The 20,140-nt window shown below is 41.9% G+C and overlaps 2 protein-coding genes and 1 long non-coding RNA gene across 6 annotated transcripts in view; all 3 read right to left on the bottom strand.

Moving 5' to 3' along the window:
* Positions 1–20,140, bottom strand: part of LOC134070012 (uncharacterized) — a 274,775-nt gene that overhangs the window by 241,092 nt on the left and 13,543 nt on the right. The gene's annotated exons all lie outside the window — the stretch shown is intronic.
* LOC134070174 (uncharacterized) lies at positions 4,104–7,101 on the bottom strand. 2 transcript variants are annotated; one of them, XR_009936899.1, is made up of 7 exons: positions 6,980–7,101; positions 5,726–5,796; positions 5,441–5,511; positions 5,157–5,227; positions 4,873–4,943; positions 4,588–4,658; positions 4,104–4,246 (listed from the first exon to the last, which is right to left on the bottom strand). It is a non-coding gene; the product is annotated as an uncharacterized LOC134070174 (long non-coding RNA). The 2 variants fall into 2 exon arrangements; XR_009936898.1 differs by lacking the exons at positions 5,157–5,227; positions 6,980–7,101 and having other exon boundaries at positions 5,726–6,643.
* Positions 14,409–18,488, bottom strand: LOC134070017 (NACHT, LRR and PYD domains-containing protein 1a-like). The gene is made up of 3 exons (XM_062526203.1): positions 16,841–18,488; positions 15,478–15,726; positions 14,409–15,290 (listed from the first exon to the last, which is right to left on the bottom strand). Exons 1-3 carry the CDS (start codon positions 17,511–17,513, stop codon positions 15,271–15,273), a joined length of 942 nt encoding a protein of 313 aa, XP_062382187.1. The 5' UTR covers positions 17,514–18,488; the 3' UTR covers positions 14,409–15,270.

Raw genomic sequence — 20,140 nt, 5'->3', positions numbered from 1 at the left:
TCTTGTTTATTCTGCTTATGTTGGCCGGTTTTGCTACGTACGCTCTACCTTGACAACACATTAGCCAGCCAGCTGAACCAAATGCTGATTTGTGCTAACGACGATCAGATGGCGCTGGGGTAACTTAATGAGAGCAGCGACATATTTCCATTATTCCATTGATGTTTTTATTCAATTCCTTGAAATGTATGCTTGTGTGTGTTACTTCCATATTAGAACTAATAAATGTAGAGGGCTTGAAAGAGCAGCAAGATTATTTTGGAACATCATCGAGCATTGATAATCGAGTGCTTGATTTTGTACACCTGTGGAAAGGGACCTGATGAAACCCATGAATACGTCTGACACGCAATGACGCGCCTCTTTATGCAGAGGAAGTGATCCCCGTTTTGCGCCCATAGACATGAACTACGACGACGTATCTTGCTACGCCTTAAGGATCTTTGTGTGCACTCAAAAGCGCGAGCGGCATCCGGGAACTTCGAATAGACCTTTGAAGTTCCCGTACTAAAAGAAACCAAAACGGCACCCTTTGCCCATTTAAGGAGATCCTGTAAATTGAGGCTAGCAATGGCAAGTTGCATTGCAAGTTCACTTGGGGTAGTGTGGTGGAAAATCCACTAACCCAGTGGTTCTCAATTGTTTAGGTAGTAGGCACCTCAGAGAACAATTGACTCTACAAGTACCACCATTATGACCAGTATATCAAATTTAACATAAGCCAATTTAATATATATTCATTGTGCACGTTCATTGTGCAAAGTCCTCAGCCGTTTGGGTGTGACAGGGGCAGCCAAGAAGCGGGCCATCAAATCCGCAAGCGAAGCCGCAGAAAAAGCCACTAGGTGGCTTTGGATTAAGAGGGCTGATCCGTGGTCTGCTACTGGGACGCAAGTCGGGACTTGATCAACCCCGGCTGGGTCGCCTGGGCGAGGGTGTATGATGTTGCGAGACCCGAAACACCCAATGATCCCAGGATACATCACTGAGGATGCGTCCCAGTGCATCCATGAGATGTTTCTTGCATAGGTATACATTGCACATACTGTTTAGCATTGTTTTGTTTCTTATTTCAAGAATAAATACGTTTTGATAATAGTTTTAATTTAACGATTTTGCATTATATATATATATATATATATATATATATATATATATATTTGTCTTCATGAAATAAAACATCTTGGAGACTTCCACTACTTCAACAGAGAGTCCGTGTCTACCACCAGTGGTAGGCTACCCATGTTTGAGAACTACTGCACTAACCCGTTACTCCAATCAAGCACTAAACGACCTGCGGAGAACAGTCTGAGATGAGAAGAAGCCACTGAGGGCTTTTAATAACAAATCCTCTGATATAGACTAAGTCGGTAACAGTCAGGCAGGAGATGTGAATGGATGGATGTCCTATAGGCTATGAGTGTCATTACAGTAGGCCTATATGTAGGCTACATGTATAAACAAATCAATAGAAAACTACAGGTAGGATGGGGAGGTCTGTAAAGGGGCAAAAATGTTTGTCCCTATGTCAGAGTTACGGTCATGGACACTTCAACAGGTGTTTGTGGGATTGTGGGTGTGATTTCCTGTATTCTGGTGCATGTTAGAGATGGCCAATGTTTCCCTTTCATGTCAGTAGTCTACTGAAGTAGCCTACAAATGTATTTAATATGAACATGAAAGAACAAGAAGTAGGCTAGCGAGTTTGCCATTTTCATCTAGATAGGCCTAAATCTCGCGTTGTTTAACAGCATTGCCACGATAGCATACCTACACGATAAACCATATACCGTAAAACTCCAAACAATAGCCCGGGCTTTTATTTTGCTAAATCGCCAAAATGCACCGGCGTATATTTGAGACAGGCGTCTATATGAGACAGGCGTTTAATTTAGTGTTGTTAGTTGAGTGTAGGTTTATTGTAGGATTAGAAATAACTACCCAATAGCATAAGCAGACGGAAAGCATGGCAACAGGAGGTCACTTTATTTAGCCTATAATTCGAATGTGTTTCACAAATCAGATCATATTAGAATTGGCCTACATACTTAGGCTATGTCTTAAATTATTGGCAGCTTATAACGAAACGATGTGACAGCGGGCTGAACAATTCAAGTTACCATCGAGTCTATGAACTTGTTGTCCCTGATAACACATCAACAATAAAGAATGAATGCTACCCTGTAGAACAACTGCAATCGTGTGATTAAAAATGATCCTATTCATCGCTATCACCGTGATCCTCAACTATAGGCTACAAGATGATTAGCGAATTCCTCCTCCTCGTCGCTCTCCTCCACTTGCCTGCCTTGCTTGCGCAGCTCCCGCCCAGATACAGTACGCAGGGCAGGGCTCTCCCTCTTTGGAGACAGACGTTGCAGCTCAGGCTTTACTCACGCTCTTTGGATCAACCGAGAAATATCTTGCCGCTACTTCTCCCCAATTTTGTTAGGCAAATTTGACAACTGTCAGCTTAAATGTCATTTAAATCAAATCATGTCTTTGTCTTTTTCTTTTCCGCCATGGTATTAAGAGAAACGCGGAGAAACGCGGAGAAAAGAGAGAAAGTGAAACTAAACAAAGAAAGTTCGTGATAAAATATGTTGTCTAGTGCGCAAATTTAACAAAATGGCATTAATTAAATAATGCAGGACATATATAGGCCACTGTCGAAAAAAGTTAAGAATTTGGAACTCTGGCTTTCACCTCCACAGTCATGCAATTATACATTGTGTGTGCGCAATCTGCACCATTCTGGCTTAAACAGACGATCTGACGGGTATAAGAAGAATAAACACAACCCGAAACTAAAAAAACAGACCAGGCTTCTGTTGGAGACCGGCCTTTACCCAAAATCTGTAGCTACCCCAGGCGTTTAAAGGAGACATGCGTCTATTAGGGACTCGGCTATTGTTTGAAATTTTACGCGTATTACCATGCGGAACAGCGACATTCTGCAACCGTGACTGATCACTCTGTGAGAGTGATATCAACACAAACACACAGACCCGTGGGGTATACTACGAATCTCGATTAGTGGGTTAGCGAGGTATGTTGCGCTCAAAGCCAGGGTATGCTGTCATACGAAAGTGGATTTGTTTTAGCGTCGCTGTATCACCATGGTATCTTATGCTCGCAACCAAACCTGGTCGGGAGCAGGTTATGTGCTTAGTTATAGCTCAAATCGTGAAAAATCACCGCCCTCTGACCAATTCTAACCAATCCATTATCTTGAAAAACGAAGTTATCTCACGTGTGCTAATCTGTCAAACTTCGAACAGGTTCAGCCACACAGCAAAAGGACTCCGCGGCGGATCCGCCGCGGAGGTAGCGCGGCTTCCGGAACGGACCCGCGAAACGGACCCGTATCGGCGTCCACTTGCACTCAGCGACGGATCCGTTACGGGGGCGGATCGCGGACCCGGCTGGGCTCCGCGCTACATCCGCTCCGCATCCATCCCGGACCCGCAAATCCGCCACGGATCCGCGACGGAATCATAGAAAACCTCTGGACCGGGTCCGTTCTGGACCCGCCACGGACTCATAAAAAAACACTCTGACCGGAGCCTGTTCGGACCCGCAAATCCGCCGCGGATCCGCAACGGACTCAAAATACCTCTGGCCCGGGTCCGTTTTGGACCCGTTCATATCATTTTCAAAATCCCAATAAAATAGCTTAAATTAATCTAAAACTATCATTATTCCTAGCCTAGACTTCTACACCAATATAGGCCTAGTTTAAATCTGCATTGCCTTGTATTCTTTAAACTAACACAATGGTCAATAGGTCTAACTTAAGTCAAGACATCAATTTACTGTACAGAATAATCACTTGGCTCAATGGAAACATGAAATTGACATTTACATTAATGGAAAGTTTAAGTTATAGCCTATTCTGTTTCTGTTAAGTAGCCTTGGCTATAATACTCTAAATTCTAACTACTCTAAACTAATTTAGTGCTTTATAGGCCTAGGTCGGTGCAGATATGAAACATTTTACCTATTAGCGGTAGGCTACAACTTCAATGAAATGCTGCGCTATATGCACAGCTAAAATATCAGAAAATGAATAACTGGTGAACGACAATTAGTTCCATAAAAAAGATTGTTTAATGTTTATTTCTCCTATTAATCCGTTTGGTGTGGATGGAGGCAGGACAGGTCTCCTCGTTGAACCACCTGATTGCGTGCTTAGTGACCACCGCGTCGTTGGCTGACCATGTTTCTGTGTTTTTCCTCACAGCACCTGTAATCAAATAGACAGACATGTTAATGTTAATAGTATGTAGCATCCAACACCAACTATGCTTACACAATATAATATATAATATATGAGATGGGTATTAAGGAGATTTAATTAAAAAAAAAAACATGACTTATGAAGTTATACAGCTATTACATTTCATTAGAGAGCTTTTCAGAAGGTGGGTACAGCAGACAGAGGCATTTATGTATGTTGACATTTACCTTCACTTCATCCTGCACTGGTAACACCAGTTACAGAAGCATTTGGCTATTTTTTTTTTATTATTATTATTAATAAAGACCAAAAGTCAAATAAATCAAATGTAAAACTGTATAGCTTACTTTACTTGAATGGCAGGACAGGATGAGAAAGCGTAGACCCCCAAACCAGACTGGAGCCACTTGTGAATAACCTGTAACGCAGATACATAAATGTACATTTCATTAGAGAGCTTTTGAGGTAGAGGGTGGGTTTTATTATAGCAGACAAAGGCATTTAAGCATGTTGACATTTACCTTCACTTCATCCTGAACTAGTAACACCAGGTACAGAGGCATATGGTTATTTTTATTATTAATGTTTAGACCAAAAGTCAAATAAATCAAATGTAAAACTGTATAGCTTACTTTACTTGGGTGGCAGGACAGGATGAGAAAGCATAGACCCCCAAACCAGACTAGGGCCACTTGTGAATGACCTGTAACGTAGATACATAAATGTACATTTTATTAGAGAGCTTTTGAGGTAGAGGGTGGGTTTTATTACAGCAGACAAAGGCATTTAAGCATGTTACATTTACCTTCACTTCATCCTGAACTAGTAACACCAGGTACAGAGGCATATGGTTATTTTTATTATTAATGTTTAGACCAAAAGTCAAATAAATCAAATGTAAAACTGTATAGCTTACTTTACTTGGGTGGCAGGTCAGGATGAGAAAGCGTAGACCCCCAAACCAGACTGGAGCCACTTGTGAATGACCTGTAACGTAGATACATAAATGTACATTTCATTAGAGAGCTTTTGAGGTAGAGGGTGGGTTTTATTACAGCAGACAAAGGCATTTAAGCATGTTACATTTACCTTCACTTCATCCTGAACTAGTGACACCAGTTACAGAGGCATATGGTTATTTTTATTATTAATGTGTAGACCAAAAGTCAAATAAATCAAATGTAAAACTGTAAAGCTTACTTTACTTGGGTGGCAGGACAGGACGAGAAAGCGTAGACCCCCAAACCAGACTGGAGCCACTTGTGAATGACCTGTAACGTAGATACATAAATGTACATTTCATTAGAGAGCTTTTGAGGTAGAGGGTGGGTTTTATTACAGCAGACAAAGGCATTTAAGCATGTTACATTTACCTTCACTTCATCCTGAACTAGTGACACCAGTTACAGAGACATATGGTTATTTTTTATTATTAATGTTTAGACCAAAAGTCAAATAAATCAAATGTAAAACAGTAAAGCTTACTTTACTTGGGTGGCAGGACAGGACGAGAAAGCGTAGACCCCCAAACCAGACTGTGGCCACTTGTGAATGACCTGTAACACAGATACATAAATATGCATTACTTTTATCATCAGAAAGAAATGGCCAAATATTTATCATAACCAATAATACACCCCATTAAAAATGCATTTTATTGGGATCCACAGAATATGGGGCTGTTCATTTTAGCTCCTCTTCCCATATCTAAACATTCACAACAAAGTGTCTGGTCTGTGACAAGGCAAAGCAAGGACATAGCTGCTACATGAAGTCAACTAGCACTTCTATTTTGCCTCTTCTCAGTCAAATCTTACTCCAAGGAACGTTCAATATCATTAAATGAACTCGTAGACGATAGTATTTCTACATGAAAACAAATACTGTAGCTTCGTGCCCTTCGTGCATTTATATTTCTTAAAAGTTAGAGTAATCTCTACTATTCAATCTAAAAAGTCACCAGGAAACACGTCTGGAAACCGGACTTTTTAGATTGAAAAGTAGGCCTGTTTGCTGGTTTCTAACGTGTACAAAATATAAGCATGAGTCCCAAAGCTTTTTTGTTACTGCCAGCAGAGAATGTCGAGCTACGACGAATGTGTTTGAGCATACGGCAGCTGATTACCTTGCTAACGTCGTTCATAATTTAAAACCATTAGCAGCTAACGTTATCCCGGAATGGTGAACAATGTGAAATCAGCCTCCCTCCCAGAAAGAAATGAGGTTTAAACACATCTGAAATGGCCTACGTTTTCATAAAGACTCCCGAGTCCAACATCTAAGCTTTCATAACGTTCACAAAAAAACTAGAATCTAGACTCCCTGTAACTTTAACGCTATCGTTAGCTAACAAGCTAACGCAAGCCAACAAGCTAACGCTAGCTAACGCAAGCCAACTTTTGTTGTTCACATGCAAACACTTAAAGTTAGCGTTAAACCAAATTAAACTTTACTCATTTTAAACTCAGTTCGGAGTTTAGCTTTAATTCAAAAGGTAACAAAGCTCAAGTTGGACAGGATTTAGCCCCGTCTAAAGTGGGCTAAATTAGCTTGCGCAAGCTAGACGTAGCTGGTGTGTAAATATGAGCTAGCTGCTATAGCTGCTATCTGCCGACCAGCAAATCTTCGGATAATATCAGCAGATAAAGCTAGATAAGTAGGTAACTTGTGTTATGGAAGTACTTTTTCAGTGGATAGACTAGGTAGCTGCATAAATAAAGCATATAGGAGCATACTTACAGTGAGCCTTCAGACGCCGCTGTTTTGGTCTTCCACTTCATCAACGAGAAATTTGAAAACCGAAGAAGCCGTTAGGAGTGGAAAGGGCGCGTTCGATGTGCGTATCCGCACGGAGTCCGCCGCAGACCCGGTGCACGAAGGCGCGCTGGCGGAGGCGGGTCGTGTCCCGTGCGCGTAGCCAAAACGGAGGTGACTGTGACGCGGATGTGGCGGCTTGAGGGCGGGTCCGTTTTGGAATCCTCTGCTGTGTGGTACGCCTCTGCAAACATTTTGAAACTCGAAGGCGCTTTTAACTATGTTGTGCGTGCAAATATGTCACTACTATGGACGTGCACACCATGCAACATTTGATGACCATCGATTTTTTGATGTTATGGGTTAGACACTAAAAAAGACCACCCTAGATTTCTCTGCCGCTCATAAATGCGGAAGTAATCGTTGGTTAACCTAGGCTGTCTTGTGCGTCTCCACGTTTCCCGATTGGTCAAAGTCACCCCAACCACGAGAACGCGCACAGATCTGAGCTGAAAGCCTAGTTTGATAAATTCATCCTTGAGTGAGTTTCGTAGTACCACTCAACTCTGATTGCGACTTTCGTTTTTAGCAATCCAGGTTATCCAAAGAAAACCTGGTTATTCAACGAGATTCGTAGTATACCCCACCGCTAGCTTTAAGCGTGTGTGTGTGTGTGTGTGTGTGTGTTTGTGTGTGAGAGTGAGAGAGAGAGAGAGAGTGAGTGTGCGCGCGCGCGTGCGTGTGTATTTCCTCATAAACACGGAACAAAGTGCGTTCCGTATTAGTTCAATTCAAGTTAGACTGCCTTTGCCTGAAATTAACCAGTTTTGCAATAATGCAGCACATCCAACACACCGAACCGAATTTCTTTGTTCACGTGGTGCAGATGTCCGCAGCTAGCCTACCTCACCTCAGCCTGAACAAACTGTTGAGAGGTTCACCCACTGGCTCTCCCCCGCGCGTCGAGAGAATAGCAGAGTGCCAAGCCAAGCGACAGAAAACTGTTGTCCCCAGTGGCGGTTCTAGGATTTTTCTGTAACAGGGGCCATTAAGGGGCCAGATGTTACAGTCAGGGGCCGAGTACAGGGTACATCCAAGCACAGAAAATAATTTATTCAGTTCAAGTTTTCTCATTTATTTATACTGTGCGTAAAGGACACAATGCATAGAACTCATTGAATGCAACACACCACACGCACATACTCTTACCCTTATACTCTTATTTATACTATGCATAAAGGGTACACTGCATACAACAATGCATAGACCACACACACACACACACACACACACACACACACACACACACACACACACACACACACACACACACACACACACACACACACACACACACACACACACACACACATTACTCATGGAACATCTCTTTGAAAGACTCCAGAAAAGCAACAAACTCAAGGAGCGTGGTCACTTTTTTCTATCCTATCCAGCACTCTCTTGATCTGATACACATACTCTTACCCTTATACTCTTATCTATAGGCTACTATGCATAAAGGGTACACTGCATACAACAATAGACACCCCCCCACACACACACACACATTACAGCAAGCCTGAAAAGCTCATGGAACATCTCTTTGAAAGACTCCAGAAAAGCAACAAACTCAAGGAGTGTGGTCACTTTTTTCTATCCTATCCAGCACTCTCTTGATCTGATACACATACAGTAGGCTACTCTTACCCTTATAGGCTACTTATTTATTTGCTGCAACTGAGCAGAGCAGCCACTCGTTTAATATGAGCCCTAAGCTGTTTTAAGGGCATTTTCACTACCTCTAGTTAGAAGCATTTATTCTGGTCATTGTAAGTGCCATTCACACATGCTACATATTGCTTTTTTCAGCACAGTCCAGATCTGCCACAATATCATGTATAAATACTTGCATTGATTTGATTTAGATTTTTAAATAATACAAATTTGAAAAGCGTACTATACAAATTCTTACATTTTGACGTGTAGGCTATCTCACCACAGCAAGCTGACAGCTCAACATGACTTGCATGGTTGTGTAGGCCTGACTGTCCTGAAAATGGCAATATAAGAACCATGATGGAGGTATACTTTGGGGCTGAGCAATTTACAGAAATATGTGGTGTGTGCCTTCCAGAAATAAATGGCAATTTTTATTTAGTGATGAAAAAAATGACTTTCTCTCCATATTTGTGACACTAGCTGATCTCTCCATATTTGTGACACTAGCTGATCTGACATGACTTGTTTACGATAGCACACATGACGTGCACAGATGATGATTCTCTATAATATTTGTTTTACTGCATTGCAATGAACACAGTAAAGGCAAAAAGTGTTTATTTGACAAACAAATTTGGATGCAATATGAGTCTTGAATTGGATACCATAGGCTACAGGAGTTTGCTAGGATCTCAAAACCGTGTTATGAACGTGACTTGTCAAAGAGAAACACATGATAACATTGGATTATGAACATAGGCTATTATGCCACACAAAAACACGAGGTAAGTGGAGCTAAATGAAGTTATTATTTTGCTGTCACTTCGTCTGTTTTATGGCCTAGAAGGTTGTATTTGGTATCTGTGGATAGCTCTAGCTCTCCTCTTTCATCTGACATGCGTGCCATATCTTTTTGATAGCGGTTTCACGAGGAAATCAAACGAGAGTAAAGGTAGCCATTTAGCTATATGACATTATTATTTGTTTGTAACTTCGTCTGATTTTATAATACGAAATTATCGATGTATTTGGTATCAATGCAAAGCTCTGCTTCTCCTCTTTCATTTGATATGCGTGTCATGTCTGTGCGATGCGTGGTCCGCGAGTAATTCAAGCGAGAGTTCTGGATGCGCCGGTGAACGCAGAGCAGACTGTAAATATGATATACTTTGATTTAACTTCATGATTTTATTTTATTTTCATACTTGATCGTACAGACAAGTGTCTAGTATCGTTGGAAAGCCCCGGTTCTGCTCTTTCCTGCAATATAAGTATCATCTCGCTGTGACTAATAATAGCGGAGCAATGTAACAAAGAAAATGTGTGCGTTTTTAATGTGTGCGTTAAAAAGACTCCGGTTGCTCTTTCATCGGCGATTAATGGAACAGGGGCACTTCGGGGGCCAATCAGATTTCAGTAGGGGCCAGGGCCCCTGTGGCCCCGCCCCTAGAACCGCCCCTGGTTGTCCCTATGACTCTGTACGCCGAAGTGCAAATGTAAGGATCTGCACATTCCACACGGTCATACATACGTTTTGGATAAAAAAAAAAAAACCTTCATAGTGTTCAAGGTTAAGTGAGGAGATAGAGGGCTAACATAGCCTACCTGCAGCACGACGACTGGGGTGCAGACTTGAGCTGTAGAACTACTTTCACTTTGTTATTGTGCACTCAAAAGCGCGAGCGGCATCCGGGAACTTCGAATAGACCTTTGAAGTTCCCGTACTAAAAGGGACCAAAACGGCACCCTTTGCCCATTCAAGGAGATCCTGTAAATTGAGGCTAGCAATGGCAAGTTGCATTGCAAGTTCACTCGGGGTAGTGTTGTGGAAAATCCACTAACCCAGTGGTTCTCAATTGTTTAGGTAGTAGGCACCTCAGAGAACAATTGACTCTCCAAGTACCACTATTATGACCAGTATATCAAATTTAACATAAGCCAATTTAATATATTTTACATTGCACATACTGTTGTGGATTGTTTTGTTTCTTTTTTCAATTATAAATAAGATAAAAAACTAGTTTTAATTTAACGATTTTGCATTTTATATATATATATATATATATATATATATCGTTAATCGTAAAATCGTTAAATTAAAACTAGTTTTGATCTTATTATATATATTTTGTATATTATATATATTTTATTATATATATTTTGTCTTCATGAAATAAAACATCTTGGAGACTTCCACTACTTTAACACTACTTCAACACTACTTCAACAGAGAATCCGCGTATAGTATACCACTGGTACCCGTATTTGAGAACTAGGCCTACTGCACTAACCCGTTACTCCAATCAAGCACTCTGAATAGACAACCTGCGGAGAACAGTCTGAGATGAGAAGAAGCCACTGAAGGCTTTTAATAACAAATCCTCTGATATAGACTAAGTCGGTAACAGTCGGGCAGGAGATGTGAATGGATGGATGTCCTAGCTGCGATAATCCAAGAACCAGGCCTCTGGTGAGAAGATGCACCCAATCTAAATTGATCTCAATCTCTCTTGGGAGTCTGCTTTGATTCTAGTGTTAAAACACCTCCTATATGGCCATATGACTGACACCTTTTCAGCCAGTCAGCGTACTCAATCAATTGCATCGGTGGATCAGTTTGTCGTATTGTCCATAACAATAACGTGCACCAATTATTTGGCACTTGGCGAGTCTGTTAGATTACTTGCTGCAGGCCTGTTTCATGTACGTATGTGCATGTGCCTGTGCATGTTACCATCCCATGGCTGCCTGGCCATACAGATTTACCACCATCATGTTTGTCTTGTTTTGTTTAAAAAATTAAAAGAAAAAATACTGCCTCCACTGCTTACACACACACACACACACACACACACACACAATGTATGAAAATACTGTATGAAGACTGCCAAGCATACACACAAATGTACAGGATAAAAACCTTGTACATTGTCAGGGATGAGGAAATGCTTACCTGTATGGCGACCACAGAGGTGAGCTGCAGAACCAGTCCACGCTCAATTTACCTGTACGGCGACCACAGAGGTGAGCTGCAGAACCAGTCCACGCTCAATTTACCTGTACGGCGACCACAGAGGTGAGCTGCAGAACCAGTCCACGTTCAATTTCGTTCCCCCTGCAGCTCATTTCATTTATATTTACATAATTATCAAGTATACAGTGGGTATAGTAAGTATTCACACCCATGCTAAAGTTGACTAAAAAGAGGAATATAAAATCATCTTTTGAGAATTGATTGTAATGCCTTAATTCAAAAAATGAGTAAAAATCAAACTGCTAAGGACACTAATTTTCTTTGTGATTGAAGAATGTATCGTAAATAGATAAATGTTCTTCCTTAAATACAGGTTGCATAAGTAATTGACCCCTATGTTAAATTCCCAAAGGAGCAGGAGGATTTTTTATATGTTTTTATTTTTAAAGGCCAGCTATTTCATAGATCCAGGATATTAGCCTGTTTGATTTGCATTGAGCTCAATGAGCATCAAACAGGCTAATAGGCTAACTGGAAAAAGCACCATGCCAATCTCTAGCTATGGTGAAGGGTATGTGATGATGTGGGGCTATTTTAATTTCAAAGGCCAAGGGAACTTTATCAAGATGCATAATATCCTGGATCCATGAAATAGCTGGCCTTTAAAAATAAAAACATATAAAAAATCCTCCTGCTCCTATGGGAATTTAACATAGGGTCCAATTACTTATGCAACCTGTATTTTAGGAAGAACATTTATCTATTTACGATACATTCTTCAATCACAAAGAAAATTAGTGTCCTTAGCGGTTTGATTTTTACTCATTTTTTGAATTAAGGCATTACAATCAATTCTCAAAAGATTATTTTATATTCCTCTTTTTAGTCAACTTTAGCATGGGTGTGAATACTTACTATACCCACTGTATCTACTTCTGCATGGAAAGAATGGGCTACACACACACACACACACACACACATATATATATATATTTTTTTTTTTCATTTCCACAGATAGTACATTACCCTAAAAATACATGCAGTGCAATAGGCTATAATAAGTTAAGAGGGTAGTAGACCATCAAGTGCTTTGAACTGTGTCTTTCATTTAAGAGCCTGATTGCTGAGGGGACAAATGATTGGCTGAATCTAGTGGGTTTATCTTTCTTTAGAGCATCCTTCCATTGCCCCGCTGACTTACTTGGAATGTATTGTGTAGTGGATGAGCTGGGTCTCTGAGGATGTGCTCAGCTTTACTCAATATCAGATCTTTACACATCTGAGCAAAGTTGTCTGAGCACTATTTAATAAAGCTTCCTAATTCTCCCTCAAAGTTAGCCAAAGATGTGTTTCTAGGTTTTAGTTACCCGTATCCCACAAGGGCAGTGTCATTAGCATACTTAAAATACATGTAGGTGTTTGGCCGCAAGAGCTCTACACTAATTGGTGTAGTCTAGAGTGTATAGTATGGGAGATAGCACACAGCCCTGTGGGCTCCAGTGTTTATGGTTGTAGACCTCTGAAGTTTGCCTGTAAAAAAGCTACCATCTTTGCCTAAATAAGGAAAGTAAAGAAAGCGTAAGGAAACATTTAAATGTCACTGACGGTAGGAACACATTAAAAGGCATGTCATCTCATGTCTCATGTATAGTGCACAACACATTATGATAGTTATCACACTATGGATGCATGACAGAAAAAAACATAAAACGAAAGACTAAGCACACTTCAACAAGAGACATACCTACCTCTGCCTCAGGACAGTTGCAACAGAGGCAGAGGAGGGGGCTACATGGAACCTTAAAGGGGTCTCCAGTGGGGTAACCAACTTCTGCCACACCCAAGCCACAGCCCCCTCCTAACTACTGTACCCCAGGCATGACAAACTGCAAACCTGCACAGAATATGCAGGAAAGAGTGGGGAAATTCAGGGAAGCATAACCAACCCTGCTACACAATACTACTAGTTTTCGAGGATGAAGACAAGGGAGGCTGACATAACCTACCTTTACGGCAACCAAAGTCAAGAGATTGGAGCAGAGAGGGTTAAAGCGGAGTAATGAAGGATCTTTGATTGGAGCTGCGTTTCTAGTGTGCCATGTGCACATCAAGTAGCGTTCGCCCCCTGCTGGTCAAATAGGGTATACAAATTATTATTCTGCCAGGATCACATGGTTTTAACAATCCCATGGTGAGAATTATTTCTTAGAGGTAGACATTTAATACTAGTATTTAGTATTTTACTGCTCTTTTAGTCATGTTGATTTGCTTTGTATTATCCTGTTTACATTGTAGTGTATGTTGTGTGTGGTGTGGTGTCTTAAACTGCTTGGACCTTGAATTCCCCTTGGGGATCAATAAAGTATCTATCTATCTATCTATCTAATTGCATTGAGCTCAATGAGAATGAAACCAGCTAATAGGCTAACTGAAATGAAACCATGCCAATCTCTTCATATGGTGAAGGGTATGGTGATGTGGGGTTATTTTAATTCCAAAGGCCAAGGGGACTTTATCAGGTTGCACAGTGTTCTAGATCCATGAAATAACTGGCATTCAAAAAAATAAATAAAACAAATAAAAATCTGCTAGCCTCTATGGGAATGTTAACACATAGGGTTAACATAGGCGTTCCAATACATATGACACATGTATTTTATGGAAAACATTTATTTAAGTACAATACATTATTCATTCACAAAGAAAATTGATGTCCTTGAAGGTTGACTATTTCCTTTTATTTTCTTTATTTAAGGCATTAAGATCAATTTCCAAAAGATGATTTTATATTGTCAACTTTAGCATGTGTTCCAATACTTTTAGAGGGGACTGTATCTGATGGTTATGGATCTCATTGCTAAAAAGGCCACTGATTAAAAAAAAGCTCTTTACAGTTTAAAATGCCTGCTGAACAAATGTTTGGGCACCCGAGAGCAAAATCTGAAATTTGTTGATTTTTTCAAAGAGAAAATAAGTACTGGTAAATACATCCTTCACAGCAAAGATACATCATATGATAAAATACAGTAATTAGGTACACAAATGCATCATTCTCATTTGAAGTTTCAGAACAAAACAACACATTGTTAATAAGCCCAAGAACTCGTGCTATATTTCAAACAGTAGCCTACAATGAGGCTGCTAAAGCAAATAAAAAGCTGTGCCTGAAGAAAATCAAAACATTATACATTTATTACAATATGTTTTACATTATTTTAAATTTCAAAATTTCAAATCTTAAACAGCTCTGCTAAGCCTTGAGTATGAACTTTAAATTGCAGTTCATTTCATTGTCTTTAAAAATGGGAAATACTATAAAACTTGTGACAACAAAGAAAACTGCTGTGGTTGAAGCAAATAAGACCTTTTCAAAGCTGTTGTATAATTATCATGTTTAAATCCTTAACAGCCCTGTCCACTCCTGGATTCCCACACTGTGCCTGACCACTTTAAGCCTTGAGCAACATTACATCCAATTTACTGTAATGCAGGTCTTCAAAAAAACTAGACTGGATAATTATTTGATTGGCATTTACAGCAACATGATGAAGGGTAGTTTTAGTTTACAGCAACATTCAGAAGTTCACTTTGGTGGAGTTTGATCTGCGGGAGATAGAAGGAGAGAGAGAGGGAGACATTGAGTGAATGAGAGAGGGAGAGATAAGAGACCTATAATGTTATCATTCAACAACAGTGCAAATGATGTCATTTAACAATGGTAATTGCACAACAGCAGTTTTGGAAAGTTCACTCTCAACGACCACAGAAATGTGTGATTGAACTTTTATACCTAATTTGACTGGCATGTACACTGGTCCATAGAAGGTGTTGCCATAGAGACGAGGGGCCACAGCAACTCCACCTGTGTGAGCCGTAATGGAGGACGAGCCTGAGGCTGGCTGGACTGGGCTAGAGGAGCCAGAGAGACTAGGGGCCACAGCAACTCCACCAGTGTGAGCCGTAATGGAGGACGAGCCTGAGGCTGGCTGGACTGGGCTAGAGGAGCCAGAGGGCATCTCCTCTGTGCTGGTAGTGGATACTAAGGGCAGAGAGACACAACATCAGCAACACACAAGAGAGAGGAAGGACATAACCACACTAATACACACTACACACCCAGCACTAGCTCCACACTACACACATAGCACTAGCTCCACACTACACACACAGCACTAGCTTCACACTACACACACAGCACTAGCTCCACACTACACACACAGCACTAGCTTCACACTACACACACAGCACTAGCTTCACACTACACACACAGCACTAGCACTAGCTTCACACTACACACACAGCACTTGCTTCACACTACCTTCCACAGGGCTCTGGATATCAGCAACACACAAGATAGAGGAAGGACATAAACAAACTACTACACGCTACACACACAGCACTAGCTCCACACTACACACACAGGGATATTAGCAGCAACAAACAGCAAAAGAGAGGAAGGACATAAACAAACCAATATATGCAAAGCAGGCCACTACACCAGGACCTGCAATCTATCACTTCATCACCGAGAGACCAAACATATCCAGTAGCAAGGCAGACACATCATCCTCTTACCTTGTACATTTGAATGTTGCAGGGAATATTTTGATAGTAAATTAATCTGCCAATTATTAAAGTTATTATTTCTGATGAATGTGTGGAATTCTGAATGGCTGTATGAGAATGAGCAGCAGGCAGGCTTGAGCGTCAGTGGCACCAGGCCCTGCTATCCATCACTTTGTATTTTGCTGCCAGGGTAGTCTAGCAACTCTTCGTTGGTTTGCAATAGGGAAAAATTAAACTTCTATCGGGCCAATCGCATTGTGTATAGATAGTGTATAGTTGGCGGAATGACCTGTGACTATAAGTTGTGACCGTTAAACGTGAATTCCCCATCCTACTACTAGAAAAAAAGAAGATGATTGTTAGTAGCGCTATCCTATTGCGTGGAGAAGGAATCTGAAAGACAACCGTTTATCTCACCCCTCCGATTGAGCCCTGCCTACCGTGAGTTTCCAGACCCTACATTTTATGTGCAAAGGTTGAAATATGCCCCAAAATCTAAACTAAATGGCTGGCTCTATCACGCAATGTGGGATACAACATGGCACTGCCTTAGTGTGAGTATCTTCAGTGTGTGAGTGTGTGTGTACCTGTGTTTGCCCCCTGGCTGCTGCCCTGTCCTGGGCTCCTGCTGGGCTGGCAGTAGTCGTCTCTGCGGATCTTGGATCTCCAGATGGGCTCTGTGTGCTGAGAGCTGATGACCTCCATATCAAACTCCTCCTCTGGCTCCTTCATGTACACCTCACAGAAGTTACCAGTGGAGAGCGGCCACAGGTTCATCTTCTCAGGGAGGATCTCAGACAGACACGATGTCCTCACACACACTCTGTCGCTCAGCCGGAGTGGGCCCAAGGCGCCGGGTTTATCTATCCACACCCCCTTTCTTTCCTTCTTCACCTCCTTCTGGTGGATGGCCTGGATGTGAGCCGGGTCGTTTGGCACCAGGTAGGTGTGGAGGACCAGGGGAATGTTGCAGGTGCAGAAGAGCAGCAGCTCACAGTGGACTTTTGGAGAAATCAGATCCCTCAGGTAATACACCACCCCAAACAGAGAGAAGGAGGGATGGACAAGCCTGGCATGGTGTCTGGTCAGCTCACACACCTCAACACACACTCCACTCTCCCGTCCATGCAGGACCCTCACAGCATCACACACGGACGCCTCTGAACCCCCCAAACAGAGGAAATGTGGCAGGTGGATCTCCTCCAGCTCTCCTGACATGAGCCTGATGTCCATCAGAGGACCAGCAGGTCCGAGCTGCATATGGGCCAGCTCTTCAGCAAAGACATGCCAATCAGTGAAGCGGTACTGCAGGGTGACTGGACCAGCACACGTCCAGCGCAGACCAGACTCTGCGCACTCATAGCTTCTTGCTGTAAGTGGAGACACTCTCAGGCTGTAGGTGGAGACGCTCTCCTCTGTGGAGACTTCAGGCTTCACCAGGTCCCAGTGGCTGGAGTCTGGAACTTCAGCACAGGATTCACAGCTCCTCTGTGGGGCATCATTGTGGTGATCCTCCCTTCAACACACAAACACACACACACACACACACACACACACACACACACACACACAAAGTTTGAACACAGGAAAAGCAGCACATTGACACATGTTTCCCTCAAAACTGTGGTCAGGTCTAGCCTGGTCCTAACACACTCTCGTACATTCATAATGTACAGAGTCTGGGTCTGTGGTATATTCGCAGGTTTTCACAGGACAAAAATGTGCAGGTCCAATCAGTGAACAGAGCTTAGAACAATGACGTTGAGGTTATGCGCTAGTTTGAGCATGTCACGTCACGACCAAACGTTAGCGGTTGGTTATGGCAGATCTGAGTGGCTCTGGGCAGATCCAATAGTTTTCAACAGAGTATCCGCATTCAAGGAAGTTCACGCTTGGCAATGGAAAGTGGCCAGACTCTCTGTACATTGTGAATGTACGAGACGAGAGTATGGCAGCACCAGGCTACTGTAGGTCAGGTCATGGTGTTCAGAAGGAATTGTGATCTTTCATCAGTTGATGATAGTAAAGGCTACATTCACCACACGCTCCTACTGTACTTCATCTCTGACACTACACATACAGTTAAAAACAAAATGATTCACACCCCTGGCAAATATTGATTAAATGTTGATCTTCTCTTGGCCAATATATTTGATCTGACTGAAAATGACAATGCCACATGGCTAAAGGTTGTAAGACAATGTGGTAGAAACATGGAATCAATAAAAAAAGTGCTTTCATCTGGACCTGTCTCTGAGGTGCAGCTCTGCAGCATCTGAGTGGGAGCTGGTACTACCATTCACCCTAGAAGACAAATGATTACCGATATGATAACAGTCATATTAGTTTCACCAGTCTGAACACTATAAAACAAACACACACACACACACACACACACACAGTCTCCTACTCCACATACAAACACACACATCAACTCAGAGTTGAGTATGATGGTCCTCTTGGGTGTGTGTGTATGTGGGGTGGGGGTCGTATATAAAGTATAAGTATATATACAGTACTTTTTTGATCCCGTGAGGGAGATTCGGTCTCTGTGTTTATCCCAATTCTTGAATTAGTGAACACACACAGCATGCAGTGAACACTAAGCAATGAGCTGCATGCCCAACAGTGGCACTCAGGGAGCAGTGAGGGGTTAGGTCGGTGCCTTGCTCAAGGGCACTTCAGCCGTGGACTGGTCGGGGGTTGAACCAGCAACCCTCCAGTTACAAGCTCGAAGCCCTAACCAGTAGAAGCTCTACCCCCTGTGAAACGTTACCCCCCACTGAAACCAAAGTAATTACAGCATGCATGAATAGCCAACACAAGACAACATTGCACGGGTTAAGTTTATTTACAACATAACACATGACATATCTGATCATTACTCACGTACTGTACCTATAACTATAAAGCACACACACACACACACACACACACACACACAGTCAAATTCCATAACTATAACAAAATATCATCATAGGGAGCCACTGATATGTACACATATTCATCATACTTCAACAATCAGAGGACCAAACAGTAGTACATTCACACACACACACACACACACACACACACACAGTAGTGTACTACTCCCTATGAAGCCCCTCCACACACACTCATCAGTGGGTTCTCCCCCACACACACAGATCTGTTGTTGTGTGTTCACACTAGTTTCTCCAGTTTGTAATATCCAATGATGATTGAATGATATCCAATACACTCACACACTGTACCTGTCAGTGCCAGACTGTGACTCAATCATCACAATGTATCACAAATCACAATTGTTACATCAATAGAGGTATGCACTGACACACAGAAACACAAAGAAACAGATGAACACACACACACAAACAACCACATGAACACACACACATGACCACACACACAAACACATACATTGTTACAGGCCCCTGGCCTTGCCTCTTCCCCGGCTGTGCTTCTCTCGTTTCTCGTCCGCAGGTGATTGGAGGCAATTGGCTAATTAGGTGCACCGGTGCACAGGTCACCTGATGGGTCTTAAGGCGCTGGAGTTCCTCCCACAGAGAGCCGTGGACCCGAGACTTGAGCAGAGCAGCAGACTAACTGTAAGAACGCTGTCCTGGCTTGAAAACGCTCCACAGAACACCCGAAACAAATAAATTATAACGTCAGACTATCGATGCACATGCCTGTGTTGATAGAACAATGTTAGAAATAAAACTAACCTTGCATCGCATTGCAGTAGAATTCTTTGTTCCCTGTATGGCAGTGGCGGATTGATATTGAGAAAGTAGTCCCTCAAAATGCAATAAATCATTGAGTTGCAAGGTTAGTTTTATTTCTAAAATTATTCTATCAACACGGACATGTATATCGATAGTCTGTAGTAAGAGTAAGACTGTTTT

This window comes from Sardina pilchardus, chromosome 22 (genome assembly GCF_963854185.1).
Source record: "Sardina pilchardus chromosome 22, fSarPil1.1, whole genome shotgun sequence".
NCBI lineage: Eukaryota > Metazoa > Chordata > Actinopteri > Clupeiformes > Clupeidae > Sardina > Sardina pilchardus.
The sequence above is the reverse complement of the archived record's forward strand: the minus strand, read 5'-3'. Positions and strand labels throughout refer to the sequence as shown.